Below are 19792 nucleotides of genomic sequence, written 5' to 3' on the forward strand. Positions count from 1 at the left end.
ATATCCAAAATAATCAATATCAAGACTTTTTTTCTGATGAGATATGTTAGTTGATAATAACATGTTAATTTTATAAAAAATAAATCATAAAAGTAGTTTTAATTATTTTGAAGAGTAAAATAAATTATTTTTTAAATTATTTAATTTTTTTACGTGTAACTGTGTTAAAAACAACGTCATAATAAATAAATAACATGCAGTCATAAAATCCAAACCTAACGTAGGAATTCTCCTTTGTATAACAATTGCTGTTTTCAAGTTGTAAGAATTAGAAAGCACAATCATATATCCATGTGCTTCACATGCCAGCAATTTGTTCATATATATATACATATATATATATATATATATATATATATATATATATATATATATATATATATATATATATCCGAAAAAAGTTTATACTGGTCGATATTCGAGTGTATCATCTACTTTTTTAAAAAATAAAAAATTAAATTATTTCTTAAATATAAATATCTATTCATTTATCTTTTCATAACAATATTTAAAATTTTAAATAGACGAACTTTCTTTAATTTAATAATAATTAAAAAATGAAGTTATTTTTTATTCTATCTTTTATTTATTCCGGAAGAAAAATGTACGTATACTCACAATTCAATGAAACACCCATAAGTGAAAAGAAGATATTGAACTAAATCGATAATCTTGGTGTAATGAGCAATAATCTAAAAATGGGGCATTTTATGTACAAGGAGAGGGTTTAATATTCTTGTAATTTTAACATTGTTTTCATATTAATTAGAAGATTTATATTTTTTTCAGCACGTGGTGAGTCATTCAATTTTGTTTATAACATTTTTAGGTTTATTATTTTTAAAATTTTGGCTAGTCAACTCAACAAACCCACAATTCATAGGATGTTTTGGTTATGGGTCCAACTCAACTTATTTTTAAAGTTAGATTCAAATTTTTTTTCCTTATTTCAATTTCACGTTAAAGCTAAAACTAAGAATTATTTCACTTCTTAATTTTTTTTATGTAATATTAAGTAGTAGAATTAATATTTTTAGTTTAGTTTGTAGGAACCAAACTAAACTAACGCAAAAAAGTATATTCAATTAGTTTGTACGAAAAGCTCTCCTAAAGCCATGTTCAATATAATTGCTTACAAAGTTCTATGTGTGCGGTCCATCAAATAAAAAACATTTACTTAATAATTTAAAACAATAATATTTAAATTATATTTATTTTATTTTATTAATTTAAAATTTTAGTACGTATCATTTATTATTAAAGCGGGTTATATAAGCATAGGTGTACTCTAACGTGTCAAAATATTATTGTCCTTGTTAATATAAGCATCTTTGTTTGTATAAAAAAAAATGCTTTGAATGAAATAAACTATGAGATAATATACTAAGTCAATGAGCAAGCTTAGAAAAGCAGGTTAGGCATTTATTTTAATAACGTTAACATTTTTTCGTTGAGTGATTAAATTCATTACATTTTATGATTCACACAATTAAAATAAACGTTTTATTTACATGTGATACTCTAACTTGAATCAAACCCGTTATACATTACATGTCATTCCTAATTATAAGGGATTAAATCAGACAATTATTGTGTTCATTAATCGAGATAGAAGCTGAACAGTTGTATTCAAAGATCAGGATTCTTGGTTAATAAGTCCTCCATAACTGTATGGTATAAATCCGACCTTTTTCATTGAGAACTCGAATGATACGATCCCTTTACAAATACATGTAGGTGTACATTCACCAAGCATACTAAAGTACCATCTTGATCCTGATACGTTTGATACTAAATATCCAATGAACCATATGTAAAAATTATATGATCAGTGAACAGAGTTTCAAATATTTTCTGAAACAAAGCAATCTATCAAACAAAGCATTAGAAACTGGCACCCTGGTTAGTGGATCATGAATATGGAGTGCTTGGTGAAAGCATTAGGTAGCTAATGATTATAGTTTGTATTGACATCTTCTGGGCCCCGCCTTTTCTTTTTCCCCTCTCCATGTCTTGACCTCCTAGGTGCTTCATCTTCACTTTCACTGTCATCATTCCGGAAGTTGTTGACAGCAGGATGATCATCCTGGTTGGCTTTGTATCCTTGCTGATACTGCGTGTCATCATCAGGTGCACCACTTTGACTGAGCATGTCTTGACTCTTACCCTGCTCTGATCCGGAACCATACCTATCATTTCTATCAGTAGCTCTTTGATCTCTTTTGGCAAGACGGTTTGTGTTCTGAGGTAGGGGTGGAGGTGGTGGAAACATTGGAGGCATATTAACCGGCCTACCACCTCTTGGCGGATTTGCCCCTGCAACCCCCATCCCCCCCATGAAGGGACCACGTCCAGGATTCATCATCATCCCAAAACCACCACCTGGAAACATCCCTGGTTGAGAAGGTCGTCCTCGAAACATCATGGCTGCTGGAGGACCTCCAAAATCACCAGAGAACCTGGGACCGTATGGTGCAAAAGCACGGGGTCCCACACCAAAAAGATCTGGCATACCAAAACCATCAGGTGCAACTGGCCCATAGGATAACCCATCACCCATCATTACAGGGTTAAAGCCCTGCATTCCAGGCATGGGTCGGGCTCCACGCCCAAGGGGCATGTGAGGTGGCCACATCATACCTCTGCCCCTACCCCTGCCTTGACCAGCTGGCCCTACACCATGACCAAAGCTCTCCTCCTCTTCATCACTTTCTTCCTCTTCCTCTTCTTCATTGTCTTCAAATGGAACAATATCTGGATTTTCTCCTCCATTATCTGGATTCACTCCCTTTGCTTTTTCTTCTTCCCGTTTAGACTCGGCTGCAACTGAAACGGCCTGCAAATACAAAAGAGCTGAGATTAATACAATTCTTAAACCACCTCAGTTCAACACTGCAGTTTATGTTTTGCGCATCCATCCACTAAAATAGCTTACTAGGTCATAAAATATTGTAAATGATAAAATATTGTAAAATCTGAACAGTTGGTTTTAACAAATTTGAACACGGGTTCATTCCCTAAATTTCCTTATATAAAGGTTGTTCACCATAGATTTCTGAATTACTAGGTCATACAGTCAAACTAAGATACCTACGAGGAGTTGCACTTATTATTATGTTATTACCTCCACCCCGCTCTCTTTCACACGTGTGCACACACTATCTAGGGTTGACAGCTTATAGACAAAAAGTGACTATCATAGCATCTTTTAAGTTTGAACCATGTTTAACAAGATTCTTGATACCAACCTCCAATCATGTCTAGAAATTTCTTATTACCAAGAACGTTCCATCTTATACGAGGTATAACAAATATTATACCAATCCAAAGATACTCAGTTTTTCATTGTAACATCCAGACCATTTTGCCTTTCTCTCATTTTTATATCATCATTATTACCTATTGGTTTCTATTCACAAAAAAAATGATGATTCATAAGAGAATATACCATAAGTTCACCATCTGGCTCAAGATAAAGCAATGATGCCAGTTGCTCTCCAATAGAGGGCTCCAGCTCTTGACAATCTCTACTTATCTGCAATTGCATACACGGAATATTTAATACTAGTCATGAACAAACTCCCCCACAAGCTTAATTTGTTAAGTGAAAGCTCAACAAGTGAATTGGTGGTATAGTTTGGTGAATAAACATAACAAAGAACAAGGAAAACAACCGTTAAATATTTAGTGCTGAAATATGTGGGCACACATGGATCAATGATTGAAAAATATACCCCACTTTCAGAATATAGAAAAAGAAACATCTACACTCAATAAAAGTTCAAAATAGCTTTGAGCAGCCATAAATTTCAGGACATGCCAAAATTGGTCTGTTCTTGGTCTTGTTTCATATCAATATCACTTTCTGTGTTGTGGCTCTATAAAGATTTAACCTAAAGATTAATAGCCAATTTTAGTTTCCACAATCAGCATGCATCTAGTGTGTAGCAAGAAACAGACAGTCTAATCATTAGAAAACTGATTGATGTAGCTGACTGGCAACTGTAGCCAAGTAAATCAACCCTCATTTGTTAAATGTGAAGCAGTTAATAATTAATATCATAAGAAATGGTCAAAGATGACATAAGACTACACCTATCATGTATTATGCTTGGTAGACCTATTCCCTAATTATATAAGAACCACTCAAAAGGTTTCATACCAAGTCAAGAGTAAAGCAAGAAAAAAACTATCATCAAGCTACTAATTAAATCATAGAAATGAGAAAGATAATACCTTCACTGGTAAGTTCTCATTGTATGGATTCCTTAAATGGCGAGTTTTGTGGAAAGACAATTCACATAACTGCAAATAAGAAATGCAATTAGACAGATTGAATGTACAGAAAATTATAATATATCATTATGCAATTTCCGATACTGGTTCATGCACAAATTTCTCCCAGTAGCTGAAGCTCAGAGAAAACCATCAACAAAGGCAACTCCAGTAACCAATGAAAAACAAAAATATATGTTGGTTAGTTAGACAGCTCACAGCTACTTAAGTCTTAGGAGTTATTGGACAATTGTTTCTTTTTCATACCCGTTTTCTTTTACAACCCAAGAAAAACAAACACAAAAGCTGAATTCCTCAAAAATAACACCACCAAACTTCTTTTTCTTCATTTTTGGTGAAAGGCTGAACCCTATTTCTTAACTGAGCAATCCTAAAATCTCAAACTAAATATCTAAAGGAAGATATCATTGATGCTCAATAATAACCACAGACAACAAAGTTGTGGATGATCAATTTGTGGTCAGAGAATGAATTGAAATTGTATGTCCAATTTGATAAAGGTTTGAATGTTTGGAAGATGAATGGAAGAGGAGAAATTTGAAAACATGATAATAAATTTGCAGCATCTGCTGGTTAGAATATGAAAAAATAGGTGCAAGATGTCAGATAACTGAAGCAAATTCTCAATTGGAAGCTTCAATTCTCTGATAGCCGAGAGCATCTTTAGAAACTTACTTTTATATCAATGTCTAAACTAATGTAATTTTTAATTCGTGGATGGGAGCACAAGACAATTAACAAGAAAAATATCTCTGAAGATGCTGAATATCAGTGTTAAGAAATCATAAATCAGGTATAAATTAACTATTTGGCAGTAATGACAATGACATTACATGACATTAACTCAGCAATTCCATCAAACTATTAGGTAGGTTAATGTGGAATTTTAATTCCTCTGACAGATAGAGTTGTACATCCTTTTAGTTTCAACCTCATCCTCAAGTTTCCAACCAGACAAACCGGGTTGGAAGTCCATAACTCCCTCTAGGGTCAAGTTTTATATGTGGAGAACACTACGGTAGTGCTTAGCAGGAATATAATTTCATAGGTTTGTCCATTAGGGGGACTCAAATCTAATATGAAAATAGCATATATTCTTAAATAGATTGAAACAATCACCTCTACATTTGGTTGGCGGTCATTGAGCAATTTGAAATGATACATTGCAAGGCAAACCATTTTGTTTTCCCTAGATGCTATACGCATCTCATCAAATAAATATACTATCTTGGTAATTGGTAATTATCCAAATGACCATGATTCTATAGGTGTTGATTCTATAGGTTGAAACTATTGTTTTAAATATTGGATTATTATGATAAAAATATCATTCGTATCTCCATAGTGATTAGGAAAATATATCTTCAAAATCTTCCTATTTATTTTAGTATATTTTTATTTTCTTATTTTAAAGAATTTGATTATTACAAATATAAATGATGAAAATGTAATTGGTTTGATTGTTATCAATAAAATAATTCTTTATTTCCTTACATAATTAAAATTGGTATAAAGATCCCAAGAGCCAGGTTTCTGCTGCCCCGTTAACCACTACGACCATCCTTGTTCAAGGTCATTGTTGAGGTTAGTGGTGGGCCAGAATAGTGCACCCCACGTTGGCAATCACAACACTGATAGTTGAGTCATCAACAAAGTTGCCTCATACCATCACACACTACACCAGTATCAACATGTGTAGCCCATCCGCCTTGCTCTGGCAAAGCTCATTCACCACGGCCCCGCCATAGACAAGGTCGTTGGGACCTCCTAAGCCCATTCCAAGTGAGGGTAAATACCCATTAAGCTCCAATTTTTTTTTAGTAGATAAAATTTTTAGGTTCTTTCGCCAAACATCTTTGTTTTGTGATTTCTTCAACATGTATGAAAGCCTATACGAAGGAACTTTATCGTAAATAATTGAATAAATGACTAAGTCCTCTAAATTGTATACTTTACCCACTAAAGATAAGAGTACACTCGATACTATTGGCCCTATGTGTTAGAATGTTTAGATTCTTGATTTAGGAACAACTTATCACATGACTTCATTTCATATGCTCTTTAATTAGTATGTCAAAATGACTAGAGTATCTCCCATGTTCACACTTCCTAGTTTCCGTAATTTGTTGATTCAAACCCAACTAAGAATTGGTTCTGTTATTTATCCCATTCTCTTGAATGTACAAATTGTACAAACCATTCATGTCACATCAATAAAATTATTAAGATCAAGTATTGAAGTCCTTAAATTCCATTCTAAATAGATGCTATTACTCCACAAAATCTTACATATTGCCCCTTAACTTTAAATAGTCAACAATGACGAGTCTCTCCAAATTATACAGGCAACTCCTCACCATAATGGATAAAGGGAACACCCAAATATTATAAACTGAATAGTGACTAAAAATACAACTTAATAAATTTTAAAATTTCCCCAGAACAGCAATTTGAAATTTGAATTTCCCTTTAGCAACGGACCTGTTTAAGTATGCTTAGGGTGATTTAACCCAAGACTATTGCTATCCCTTGAAAAAATTAACACATGGAAGTTGTTAAAAGAATTTTTATACCTTCAACCATTTAACTGAGAAGTTTCGCCCATAATGTGCAGTTCCATGAGCATATTTCCAGTTACCCCCAGCAACAGAACCACCAATTCTGGATGTCATCTTTGCACAACCCTGCCAAAACACAGGTAACTTCAGGTTCAGGAAATTGGCCACAGCCACAGAAAAGCCATGAAAGGATTCTTTTTCATTTTATATTTTATAAATGAAAATTGTTAAGGGCTGACAGGAAGCATTCGATGATCACAGTGGTTTAAGTAATCTACTATGTAAACATAATACAGATTAGAAAATTATAATTGTAAGACTATTCATCTTGTGGAATTAAATCATCAGTAAAAGACCAATTAACAAGCAATCAATAATATAAAATTAGTTGGGTTAATTCATTTCTTCATGCTTAACTTTGCAAATTTAAGCATCACAACAAAATCAAAGAAAGAGTATCAATTATCTCTCAATTTATCCAACTAATCCATTATGATTAACTTATCTCCCGTATTTAAATTACAGTTTTACAGGTAATTGGATATTGATATGGAACTGTTACAATACGATAGGTTTCAAGAAACAAATAATACATAGATAAATAAGAAAAACATGCTAGACAAAGATCAAGGTTGATTATATGTCAAAAGAAACTACAAAAACAGGTAATTGTTCAATAGAGAAAGAGCTGTGATTTTTATTGTTGGTTTGTCTGCTAAACCAAACACTGGCAATTTATATTAAAAATATTAGAAGTGATAGCTTCTAAAACCAGTCTTTGATCTACTCCTAAAAGTCTTCCAATAAAAAAAATATCTTTTATACAATGCATGTGATAGAGAAGAGAACATGATATGCTACTGAAAATTTTGGAGATAAAAAGGCCAAAAGCAGAGCATGATATGCAAAATTAAACAACCTGAGATTAAACAACCGACTTAAGAAGTTTCCATTAATTAAAATGCAGTACCAGTCTCACCAACAGTGTCATGGAAGTACTTATATTAAGAGGCCGTGTTGAAGATTTAAAACATGGGTGCCAGAAAGATAGTAAAGCTCAATCACCATATTAAATGTGAAATATTAATAACATTGATAAGTTATTTCTTAGCCAAGAATTGAGCCTACAGTAAGCCTGTAAAGCTGAATATGTCAATTTCCAGTCAATTGGCTAGAAAATAGATCATGGCCTAAATCCATAAAGTTTAACAGACCTAGCCAAGTGGTGGGCTTAACACAAAACATACCTGGAAATGTCTAGTACGGTTGACTGAGAAAATCAATATCACATTTTCCACAGAGTCAAATGCTTCATTTAGTTTGGATTCATTGCTCCTTTGAGTTGCCCATACTCCTTGTTGTACAGATAACTCCAAATTTTCACGATTGCAACTTTTAACAATAAAATACCTATGGTTTTGGTGGGAAAGTATATTAGACCAATTCGCACCAGTGAGAAAATATTGATTCAAGTAAAGCAATACTTTATAGGATTAAATACTCAATTTGAAGGTGTTGAACCCCTCATGAACTTTCCATCTTTTAACTTCCAAAGACTACCATAATGTATCAATCTCATTTCAGTAATTGGTGCTTTATTAAAATCATCCATCAAGTAATGCTAATTTAGACTCTAGAAGCAGAGGATGAATACCATAACTTTACTTGAATAACAGAGACGACACAATAACAAGTTAAGAAAACAGAGATCTCTGACCATTTAATGTCAAACCATTTAATATATATAAAAACTTGCCTCTCTCCATCAATGAGTCATGACTACAAATCAGGACAGTATTGAACTATAAGGAATGAAGTACAGCTCCTTACAACAGAAAAATTCTCTGTAAACGTAACACCAACAGTAGAAACAGCAAACCACCCTAAACACTGCTGAAACAAGTAAAGAGGGTTGGATGTTCAGACCTCAACATGAGAGGAATGTGAGTGATCCTAGTAATTGTTGTTGGACCTATTGAATTACCAGCTATCGAATCATCTATAAAAATCAAACTTTAAACTTGCGATGTCTAGTTCCCAACATAAGAGGGATGTGTTAGAGGTTCTACATTAGTAATATGACCAAAATAGGGTAAATAAGTAATCTTAGAATTTGAACTAAGGACGTAATTCAATCCCACAAAATTGATTTGTAAAATGAGGATTGCCCAAGCTTTGTAAGCTCTATTCAGTTATATCTTTAATTGATATGGAACTAAGCACCATCCTTGAGGTCCCAATTACAGAAGCCCTCAATGATGTTGCAACTAAGATGGCCTAGTAGAAATCACATTTAAGGCAACTTAGGGTAATTGCAACTAGCCAACATTCCAACACTCCCCACCACACTCTAAGCTACCATCTTACACTCTGGCAATGAAGGTGGCTCAACAATGGATCTAAGATAGGCATCAATACCAAAGGGGTATACCCCTCCTCCTCTTCTCCTTCAGAAAAGCTTTTGTCAAAGTTAAGTAAATATTCAAACCCAAAATCAAAGGTATCAAATTGCATTTCGTTCTCATATTGAATCTTCTCTTTGCCCCTCCCTCCTTTTGGGGCTGGAGTTCACCAAGACTTTTCTTAGAAGCTAGGGAAGATCCAATAACAATACTACCACTTAGTGGTTGCTTTCTTTTACTGTTTGCATTTCTCCTATAAATTCTTGGTTATCTGACTAACTGAAGCTTCAGAAATAGTTGCTCAATTAAGAGTGGGATCATCATAAAAAGCCTACTCATTTCCCCATCTTCATTAACATTATCATCATCCCATCCACTTGTCCGACTAACCACTCATTGCACTTACCAATGTCATTCCATAGTATAGGGTCCATGCCATCCCCAATATTGTATCTTTGAGCTAGTTGTTGGCTATACTTTAAGCAAACCAAATCATGCAACCTTTTTGTGGTCAAGTCCATTCCTCTTTTTTGAATGAATTTGCATTATGAATAAGTTATATGTTAATTAATTTCTTCCTACTTTGTACAAAATAAATTAATAAGTTATTCACATCATGAACAACAATTATTACTTGCTCAAACTAAAACTTGCACTCACCTCCCAATGAGCTAGATACCAAGCTTAAAATCTTGATTGCTAGCTTTTCCAAGTTTGGAGTTCTATGACCATAATTCTTTCATGGTCACTCCAAACTAACACTCTGTGATGCCCAACATAGTTGTTATGAGCCATCATGAAAAACCTGATTCACCGCTGTCATGTTTTGGTGGCTGAAGGAAATTCCACCACCAAAATCCACCATGGTCATTTTTTGAGAACACTGAGCCTTGTCTCTAACCAATATGAGACACATTCAGCCTTTCACCTATCAAAATGAGGATGCATAAGGCTGCAAATTAAGGCAAGCCAAGGTTCCACAATTAAGGGGACATTGCAACACTCATCAACCACCACCAACCATTCACACCGACTACCTCTAGTGATATGAGGTTTGTCAGGCCTTCAATTCCCCATTAATTTTGTTGTACAAACTAATAACTCTTTTTTGGTCTCTCTTATTCCCCATCTATTGGTTCTTGGGCCCTTGACTGTAGGGCTACTCATTAGATTACTGGCAACAAGTCTCTTTTATCTAACCTTTCCCTTCTGGTATTTTACCTTGCTGCCATGGCTAAAGGCTTCTAGGCACAGTTTAATTAGGAACACTTCTGCCTCTCCTCTACTAACCCCAACTTATTTGTCTTTTCCAGCCCTCTCAGCAAATACACAAATTTAGTTATGCCTCGTACTTTATCTTCTGAGTGTAGAGCAAAAGAAAAAACTAGTGTAAAAAAAATTAAGAATACAAGAGAACACTCCTCATTCTGTCCAAGGCCATTAACCCCAAAATCATCCAATGCCACCCTCACTTTCCAGCCTATCCTCTATATGATTTTCCCCACCATTTTTACTCCTGCGCTTCTCCAATTCCTGTTGCCAGTTGTCCAATTTGTTTGCCATTACCCTCTTTCCCAGACAATTTCTCCTTTCTTTCGCTGTATTTCCATCTGTGTCCATTTTTCTCTCCTCCTTCTTAAAACAGGCATTAATTACTCTCATGTATACCTTGCATATCATTGTTTTTTCAGGCAATAAAAAAAAATATCCCCTGACCAGTTTTAACATTCAATAGTGAAGAACTTGACGCTTATCCTGTTTGATTATTATATTTCCAAGAAGGACAAAAAACTAGAAAGAGGACTTTGTACAGTTTACAATTAAGTTTAACCACTTTAAAATCAATAGTGGCAAAAGAAAGTAGAAAATAAAAGAAATAAACTAAAACGTATATGCATTAAGTGTAACCAGCCAATATTGTACAGCGTGAAATGTATGTGTTGACTGCCAAGTAAATGGCAGTAAATTTAAGAAAAACTAGCTACAGAATGCAAATAATGGTATAATCCCCCAAACGGAAAAAAAAAAACACTTAAAAATGTACCTTGCTTATAGTATTTATGTAACAGTAAGCATACTCAAAATATTTTACATAGGTGGACTGAAAACTACAAGACCCTGAACACACCTAGATATTCCTTGAGGTAAAGGGGTAGCAGATCTACTGGCTTGATTAGGCTGGCCATTAGCAACATTTTGCATTTGGCTCTGGCTGACCTGCTGCTGAGACTGTTGAACTTGTTGCTGTGGCTGGGCATTTCCTGACTCTGCTGGCAATGGTTTTCCAGTCACCACTTGATTTGTAGAGTTTGTTCCTTGAGGAAGTTGGGATTTTTCAGCTTGTTGGGCATAGCTGGAACCCCTTTGTTGGAAAAATTTGTTAGATGAATTATAATTGTAGGAATATAAATGTTGGATCTTCTGAAGGACCTCTTCAACAGGAGGTGGAGGTCCAGGAGATTTTGCATGCCTATATCGGCAATCAGGCCCATTAGGACAAAATCCCAACTTGTACCTACAGATGCAAAGTTTTAAAATTAGAAGCATATACAATCTTATCTTACGCAAAGAAATTAAAGTAATAAACAATTGAACTCAACAAACATAAAAGGAAAAACATTTCTTGGACAAAAAATGAAAGTGGGGTAAGTAACACGAATGAAACGTCCCCGGTTATATATCAGGCAACTTGGTAGTACGTACATAAGATTTTCTTAAACCAAACCACTTGGGAGCACAGATCCTTTACACCATAACTCACAACCCAACCAGAAACAACTCAAACACATAATATGACAATATTAACACAACCAAAACTCAAAAAAACAAAAAACGGAAAATTTGAATAACAGTCATCACAACCTAAATAAGAACGAACAATACATACATATACTCAAACACTTACATGTTACACTCCTTGATGTCTTCATTCGTGTGTTTATACACGCAATCCTGTTCCCGACACTCTCCATAGAGCCTGAAGAATCGACAAACAGGCATCCGCGCCTTGTCGTACTGGTGCAGAAACCCGCACGCGTCGCCCTTCATGCACAGGCTGCGCAGCCAGTGCCGGCATACCGTCTGCCGGAAGCTCCGTCGGCCGGGAACGTTGACGGATGCGGGGTCGGCTGCGGAGGGGGCCGGGGCGGGAGGACCTCCATTGGAAACGGCGGAAGCGGCAGCGGAGGAGTCATGTTGGACGAGTGGACCAGAGGGAGCGGCGGCGGCGGAGGGAGCGGTGTCGAGGCCACCCTCGAAATCGAAGCTGAGGACTCCCTCGGAATCCTCCATTGGTATTGAAGAGTGGATTTGAAGCGGATTAGGGATTTGAAAGGGGCGTGTGAATATGATGCATTCGAGACGAAGGAAGAGTAGGTCACTGTGGTGGAAGAAACAGTAGAGGCTGAAACCAAAAAACTCAGCTTTGTTGTTCTTGATTTTGGAAGGCTCAATTGGGTTTTTGCTTCTTTTGTTTTTAGGTTTTTCTTGGGTACCATCTTTTTTCTTTCGTTTTATGTTTAATTACTAAAATTATGATTTTAATTTATTCAACGAACTCCTTTAAAACAGTAGAAAAAAATTCAAGTTCTTAAATATAGTTTATAAATTATATTCTTTGCCGAATCGATACTTTATTTTATCACTCGTTTTAAAATAAAAACATTTTGATAACTTAATTTCAAAAATCTTATTTAATTTTTAATTTGTTATTTCCTACCTTTATAATTAATTAAATAGATTTTATAATATTTTAATAAATATGTTTGATCTAGATTCAATTCAAGAAAATAAAATAAATAAAACATAAATATGTTAGATATTCAAGAATAAAAAAACATATAAAACATATTAGCAATTAAATGTTTTACCAAAATTGCATATTTTCTAAAATAGTTAATATCTCTATCTTAAGATAAATAATCGAAATTTCAGAACAAAAAAAACAGAAGAACCAAAATTCTATTTAAACTTAATTTTAATTATTTGTAAAAATATTTAAAAAGAACATAGTAGAATTTCTGTGGATAATAAAGAATACACTCAAATGAGTGTAATCTAACATAATTACATATCAATTATTCTAACTTGTTTTTCCGAGGCTAATTATTAGTTATAAAATAAACACTATATTAGGTGTATTAAAATTAACCGAAATAATAATCATATGATAATCTCAAAATTGTAAAAGTATAAATTATAAAATTATAAGTTGTTAAACTTGAGAATGGATAAACTGAGCTTTAGTATCTTTAGGCGTGGTATTAATAAGATTAGCAAAGTAAAGCTTGGTTTAAATTTAAGATACAAAACTCTGTTTACAAAAACAAATAAAGTTTTGTCTCTATAAAACTGAGTTTCTATACAACTTTAGTATACTGACATATTTTAAAGACAATCCAATTTGAATTTACTCTCTAAACTAAATTTGAACACCTCAAAAATAAAACAAAAACATAGTCTACATACATCAGGAGGCCCGATCCGGAACGACTCCATTTTTTTGACAAAATAACATTAGCATTTCTATTTTACGTTAATTAAGGAAAATGGCATTATCAATTCTCACATAGAATGCACCAAATTGTTACAGTAGCCCGAAATTGTCTTACATGATGTTTCAGGAACTATATAGGTTTGGGCACAATATAAACACTTGGTATTTAAATCTGATACTATAATACACTAAATAAACTGAAGTAAATTAAAAACATTAAAAGATTCAAAGACTGCGCCAAAAGAAAAAATAAGTGGAATGATAAAATTCACAAAGTAATCCTCCAAAGCTGAAGGAAAAGCTTACTCTTAAGCCACCGTTACCTTTCAGAGACAATATCAGGTACCATCTCAATAGCCTGTAATATCTATTGCAATATAAACAAATTCTATAACAAATGAATACTCAGTAATCATAAATACAAGAATTATGCCATATAATTAACAGTAAATCATATTGTACAATCTCAAATACAATCCAAGATTCACCAATCTATTCCCAAGTCGCTGGAAACAAAGAGTTTGTCGATGTATTGGATTAGAGGTGCTGATGCAGTGACATAACTTTGCATGTGAACTTTTGCTGACGCTTCTGAAGCAAAGATTCCAACAAAAAATACAAAAGAAAAGTGAACATCATAATCACGTCAACTTCAAATTACTAACTAGACGAGTTCGAATAATGTACTATCTGACGATGACCTCCCCTTTTCCTATTCTTGTACACTGGTTTGATTTACCTTTGAGAAAGAACGGTAAAAAGAATAACCACAAGAAACGATATGATGAAACAAATCATGTACGTTTTAATCTTTTATATTTCTACAAACGGTTAAGGACATAGTATATGTTTGGATTTCAGTTAGAAAATTCATTTGAGTTAACCAATTCATTGCAGTTTTTATACAACATGAGGTTGTGGTGAAACTTTTCCTCTAACTAGATCTGAAAAATACCAAACATGTTGGCACAGTATTCAATAAAAACTGAAAGTTGGTTTGAATGCTCCAGAACTGAAATCTAAACTCATTCATAGACTTGTGGCTACAAAGCAACACTGGACCTTAAAGAGGAAAATATATATCATTAAATGTGGCTGGTAGACCACCAGAAACTTTAAGGTTAAACAAGAGATGAAACCGCTAACTTAGGATAGGCAGGGTAAAATGATTAACCATTCCTGATTCGTCATGCATAGATTTCACAAAAATGATATCTCATACTGCCTGCCTCCCCTGCTCAAGTTCTAAAAACAACTACACTTCAAAAAAAATAAAAATTCAGGGTTTAAATTCCAATAAAAAGGCCAGCAAGCCAAATCCTCTACTTACCATCTTCATTGAGCTTCTTCAAAAGTTGTTCTTTTGTAGGAAGGACATACATTCCAGCAGCAACAGCCTTCCTGATTGCCCAACCATGGTGGGGTGCAAACACCTGATCATAAGCTTTGGAAGCTGGATCCTTAAGGGAATTACCCCTGCCAAAAAGACATGCAGTAACTCAGCTCATTTACTATCAAATTTTCTTACACAGATGTATTTGCTGACTTAACGTAGGAAGCAAACTTTTGCTAATATTTATCAATAATGAAACCCACCTCCGCACAACAAGGATGTGGAGATAAGCAAAAAGAATGGAAAATATTCTTAATTTAATCAATTCTTATTTTTCTGTTTCATGAAACTGATCTGGAGACTGAACCTGAACCAGTTGGTTGCTGATGGGAGTACTAGAGTGTGCTTACCGGTCACTAGTGGTTAGTTACAAAGGAAACACAGCAGGTAAGAGAATTAAATCAGTTACCAGCTTTAACTGATTGCTCGTATTTTTTATGGAATGAACATAGGAAAGGACAAGGTATGAAGAAGAACCACAAATGAACATATAGTTCAACACTTAACTAGATTCTTTTAAAGGAAAAGCACATATGCTCGGCACCACCAACCAAGCCAATAAGATCAGGTGTGACAAAGTTGAAGACTGGACACACAGCTAGGCAGGCCACCTACCTTTCTCCCTTATTCAACTGTTCAAAAACACAAACTAAATCGACAATTGAAAATAAGTGGTAAATATGGAATTTTTATTCCTCATGCCTTCAGTCTACAAAGCAAAAGGGAAAAACCTCAATCATTACTCTCCTTTTTTTCTAATGGATGAAAGTAGCTTAACTTTCAGTTTCATTGCACTCTATTTCTACTCTTTGGCAAGGTTTTAGAAACGGTCAAGAATCAAGGTTTTTGTGTCTCCTTGACCATATTACAACTGCAATCCCGTTTCGGCAAAAACTAGGATGTGACCAAGCTACGACCACAACTGAAACCTAGTTGTCTTAAAATTATTCAACGGATAGCAACATAGCAACGTGGAATTATTTATTCCTATTGTTTCACTCATACAAAGACATCAATCATCCCTTTTCCAAATCTCGTGGATGAGTAATGGAAGTTATTCCTTTATTTTCATTGCACTATATTTACACTCCTTTGGCTAGGTTTGAGATAGCAGCCCGCAACCACAATCACAGTTGCAACAACAAGGTTTTGAGGTCTCTTTGACCTTATTGCAACAGCAGTTATAGTCTATTTATCAGAAAAAATTTCCAATATCAAGCATCGCGACTACACCACAACCACAATTCAAAACCTCACTCCTTAGTGTCTTAAAATGAGAACTCTTATTCCTCACAGCTTCATCCATACAAAGCAAAGGTGGAATATCTCAATCGCCACTCTCCTCCTTCCCATGGATAAAAAGCAGAATCCATCCCTTCTTTTTCACTGCACTCCATTTCCACTTTCTGGCAAGGTTATAAAAACAGTCCACAGCAGCAATTGTTATGGTAACATCAAGGTTTTGGAGGTCTCGGCACCACATCACAGCAGAAATTGCGATTGAAACATCCAAGGTTTCGGAGGTCTCAGCTACAAAGTCGCAACCAAAATTGCAACCACAATTTTCGATAACATCAACGGTGACAATTTCCAACCATGCTGTTTGGTGTCTCAATAAAATTGTTTAAAACACAATGTCGCACAGTTCAAATAGAAGAAATTAAGCAATTAGTAAACAAGTGAGTAAAGCACATACTCGGTAACTAGAATCTGCTCAAAGAGTACTCTAACCATGTCAAGTCCGCGCTTCACTCTCAACAGATTCCGCGTGTGGCTACCTCCCTTCCTGACAGTGCCACCTCGGACATCCAGATCAATCAGAGACTGTAAGCTCTGAATAGACTTCGACGCCTCTGCCAGATCATGAACCTACCATCACCACATCAAACAATCAACCACAATCCAAACCAGAAACTGCCATAACAAACAGCATCAAGTAAAAAATAAATAATAAAATGGTTTAATTGAAGGATCCCGAGTGAGGGAATCGAATACCTTGGCAACGTAATCCATCTCGGCGAACTTGAAGGCAACACCCAAGCAACCAAAGAGAGGGGAAACGAGAGAGCAGGCATGGGAGAAGGGAGCAACCTTCACCTCCGCGTTCAGCGAATCGGTGACGACGCTTGCGAGGTCCTTGAATGCCTCTGCGATTCTCGGCAGAGTTCTGTCACCGCTCCCCTCTGCCATTCACAATGATGATCCTTCTCTTCGCACTCTTCCTCTGTTCTGCTCTGCTCTGCTCTGCTATGCTCTGATCAATTCCTACCTTTGCTTCTTTGCTTCTTCGGCTTGTTCTAGCGACAACTTTCCAACTTTACATGGAATCTGGTTTTAGTGTTTATGCTTTTAAAAATTGTATTTTTCAAATTAAAACATACCATTAATATTTTTATATATATAAATGTTGGAAAAATATCCAACACCTTTTATATCTATATAAATGTTGTAAAATTAGTTACAAGATCTTGGCCTAAGCTCTATTTAGGTCACAGAATAAATGCACCAAACCAAAAATCAACTTATATCAGAAATCTTTTGTTTAATTTAAATCATTTTACAGATTTTTCGAACTAATTCATCGGAAGAACTTAATTATTTTAAGAAACTTCATGTTAGCTTAAATGTTGACTCATCTACTTCAGTAATCACTTTATCAATTCCTTAAGATTTTTAGATAAATAATAATAATAATAATAACTTTTGAACCTAGAGACAAAAAAGTGCAGTTTTTTTTAATATTACTTAATAAAAGAAACGAGTCTTATATTCCAAACTATTTTGCGTAAGGGTTTATTGATAAAATTGATTAACTAAACATTTTTAATCCTAATAATATAAATTGTGTTTTATTGTTATTTTTTATTTGCCTATACTATTAGTTTGTTTTATCTACCTTGACACTATAACATTGATAATGTCATCACTGCTACATCATTAAAAAAAGAAAGGTATATTAAAAATTAATTATGTCATAAAAAAAGGTATCATATCGACATAGGACTGCTATTAACAGATACTAAAATATTGCTTATAAAAAAAACAGATAATAAAATAAACAAAATGACGCGATTATATTCCATTGGGTTTTTTAAAAATTTATAAAGGATACTTCTTTCTGCACCCCAAATACCTGCATTTTTATGTTAATAACAAAGATATTGAAATACCTTTCCTTGTTGTACTTGTTTTTCTTTTTTCTTTTAAATCTTCTTGTACCGTACAGTCCACAATATCGATGTGTACCGTTTGTCGTGGTATCAATCATCACTCAGGTCATCCATCCAGACCGTCTTCTCAAGTCATCTTCCCATGTCGCACCAGGCCATCATTTCAAGTTCGTTAAACTAGGTCGTCCTCCTAAGTCGTCCGCCCAATCATGTCGTCCTCCCAGGCTATTCCCAGTTGTAATGATTCATTAAACCCTTAATGTAAATTAAGGTGTGTTTGCACTGTCATTAGGCCAGCGAAAGGTAAAGATTTGTCATGAATAAAGATTTCAGGTGTGACTTTAGAATCACGATGCATAATATATGTATCACTTGTTGTGTCAATCGTTTTGTTACATTACTAACTTGAGCATCAGAGTGTCTTTGACAGATACCACCCACACGGATTGAACAAGAAGGAAAGAGAACGAACAACGTAACTTGGAGAATGTAGGACTCCTAAGAAGCCTATCCGCTCTACAAAATCACTTAGAGTGAGTAAGGACTTCAACCCTATACCCAAAACCCTTCTAATTTAGAAAAGTTTTATATTCATCATTATGTAATATTTTCATATTGTTAATTTCACATAGTTTCAGCAACCTATTAAGAAAAGTTTGTCATAAAAAAAACTTCTCATAAATTTCAAAAAGTTTGTTCAAAAATATTGTTTTGAAAGAAAAATTATTTTGAAAATCTTGTTCAAGAAAGTTTGTTTCAAAAGTGTCTCGAAAAACGTCTCAATTTGTTTTCGAAAGTTTATTCTAAAATTCTTTATTTAGAATGTTTGTTTAAAAAATCTGGTTATGAAGATAATAATGCAAAAACCTTGACTTAGAAAATTTCCATAACAAAGAATTCGAAAATCGTCATTAAAAAATAGCATATAAGCTAAAATCATCTTTTAGAAAATTATCAGCGTGGATTTAATATTTACGGGAGTGCAGAAAATAAAAAGCCCTTACAAAAGGAAATACATGATATTTTCTTTGCCAGCCCCAAGGGTGATTCCTGAGCTGGGTTAACTTTAACAAAAATATGATATGACAATTTCTTAATACACTCCCTCATTTCATTGTTACACTGTCCTGCTTATTTAAATTTAATCCAAAAAAAAAACTTTTCTCTAAAAGAACTCTTTGTCTAAATACCAGTAACTAGGGCTGGGCATAATTCACCAAACTATACTGAAACTACAATTAACTGAATTATATTATACTTAAAAAAACTAAGCTTATTTTAACTAAAACTAATTAAACTATTTTACAGTTCAGTTAAAACAAACTGAACTCTACATAATTTAAGTGCAGTTAACTGTGAATCACAGTTTCTCCCTAACTGAGAATTTCACCCCCAAATTGAAAACCCTTGAAGTTAGGGTTCGAAAGGATTAGGGCTGCTGTGTGCTTCTTCATGTGGCAACCGTGTTTTTCTCTGTG

At 34.3% G+C, this 19792-nt stretch overlaps 2 protein-coding genes across 2 annotated transcripts; both read right to left on the reverse strand.

The window, feature by feature from the left end:
• Nucleotides 1-1672: 1672 nt before the first annotated feature.
• Nucleotides 1673-12739, reverse strand: LOC108342979 (30-kDa cleavage and polyadenylation specificity factor 30). The gene is made up of 7 exons (XM_017580940.2): nucleotides 12162-12739; nucleotides 11385-11771; nucleotides 8102-8264; nucleotides 6870-6980; nucleotides 4237-4305; nucleotides 3449-3535; nucleotides 1673-2836 (listed from the first exon to the last, which is right to left on the reverse strand). The coding sequence occupies exons 1-7, from the start codon at nucleotides 12545-12547 to the stop codon at nucleotides 1949-1951; spliced, it is 2091 nt and encodes a 696-aa protein (XP_017436429.1). The 5' UTR covers nucleotides 12548-12739; the 3' UTR covers nucleotides 1673-1948.
• A 1282-nt stretch (nucleotides 12740-14021) lies between these two features.
• Nucleotides 14022-17486, reverse strand: LOC108341036 (accelerated cell death 11). Its single transcript, XM_017578641.2, has 4 exons — nucleotides 17140-17486; nucleotides 16841-17013; nucleotides 15082-15227; nucleotides 14022-14342 (listed from the first exon to the last, which is right to left on the reverse strand). The coding sequence occupies exons 1-4, from the start codon at nucleotides 17332-17334 to the stop codon at nucleotides 14236-14238; spliced, it is 621 nt and encodes a 206-aa protein (XP_017434130.1). The 5' UTR covers nucleotides 17335-17486; the 3' UTR covers nucleotides 14022-14235.
• Between the last annotated feature and the right edge of the window lie 2306 nt (nucleotides 17487-19792).

The sequence above is a fragment of the Vigna angularis genome, chromosome 6 (genome assembly GCF_016808095.1).
Source record: "Vigna angularis cultivar LongXiaoDou No.4 chromosome 6, ASM1680809v1, whole genome shotgun sequence".
Taxonomy (NCBI): Eukaryota; Viridiplantae; Streptophyta; class Magnoliopsida; order Fabales; family Fabaceae; genus Vigna; species Vigna angularis.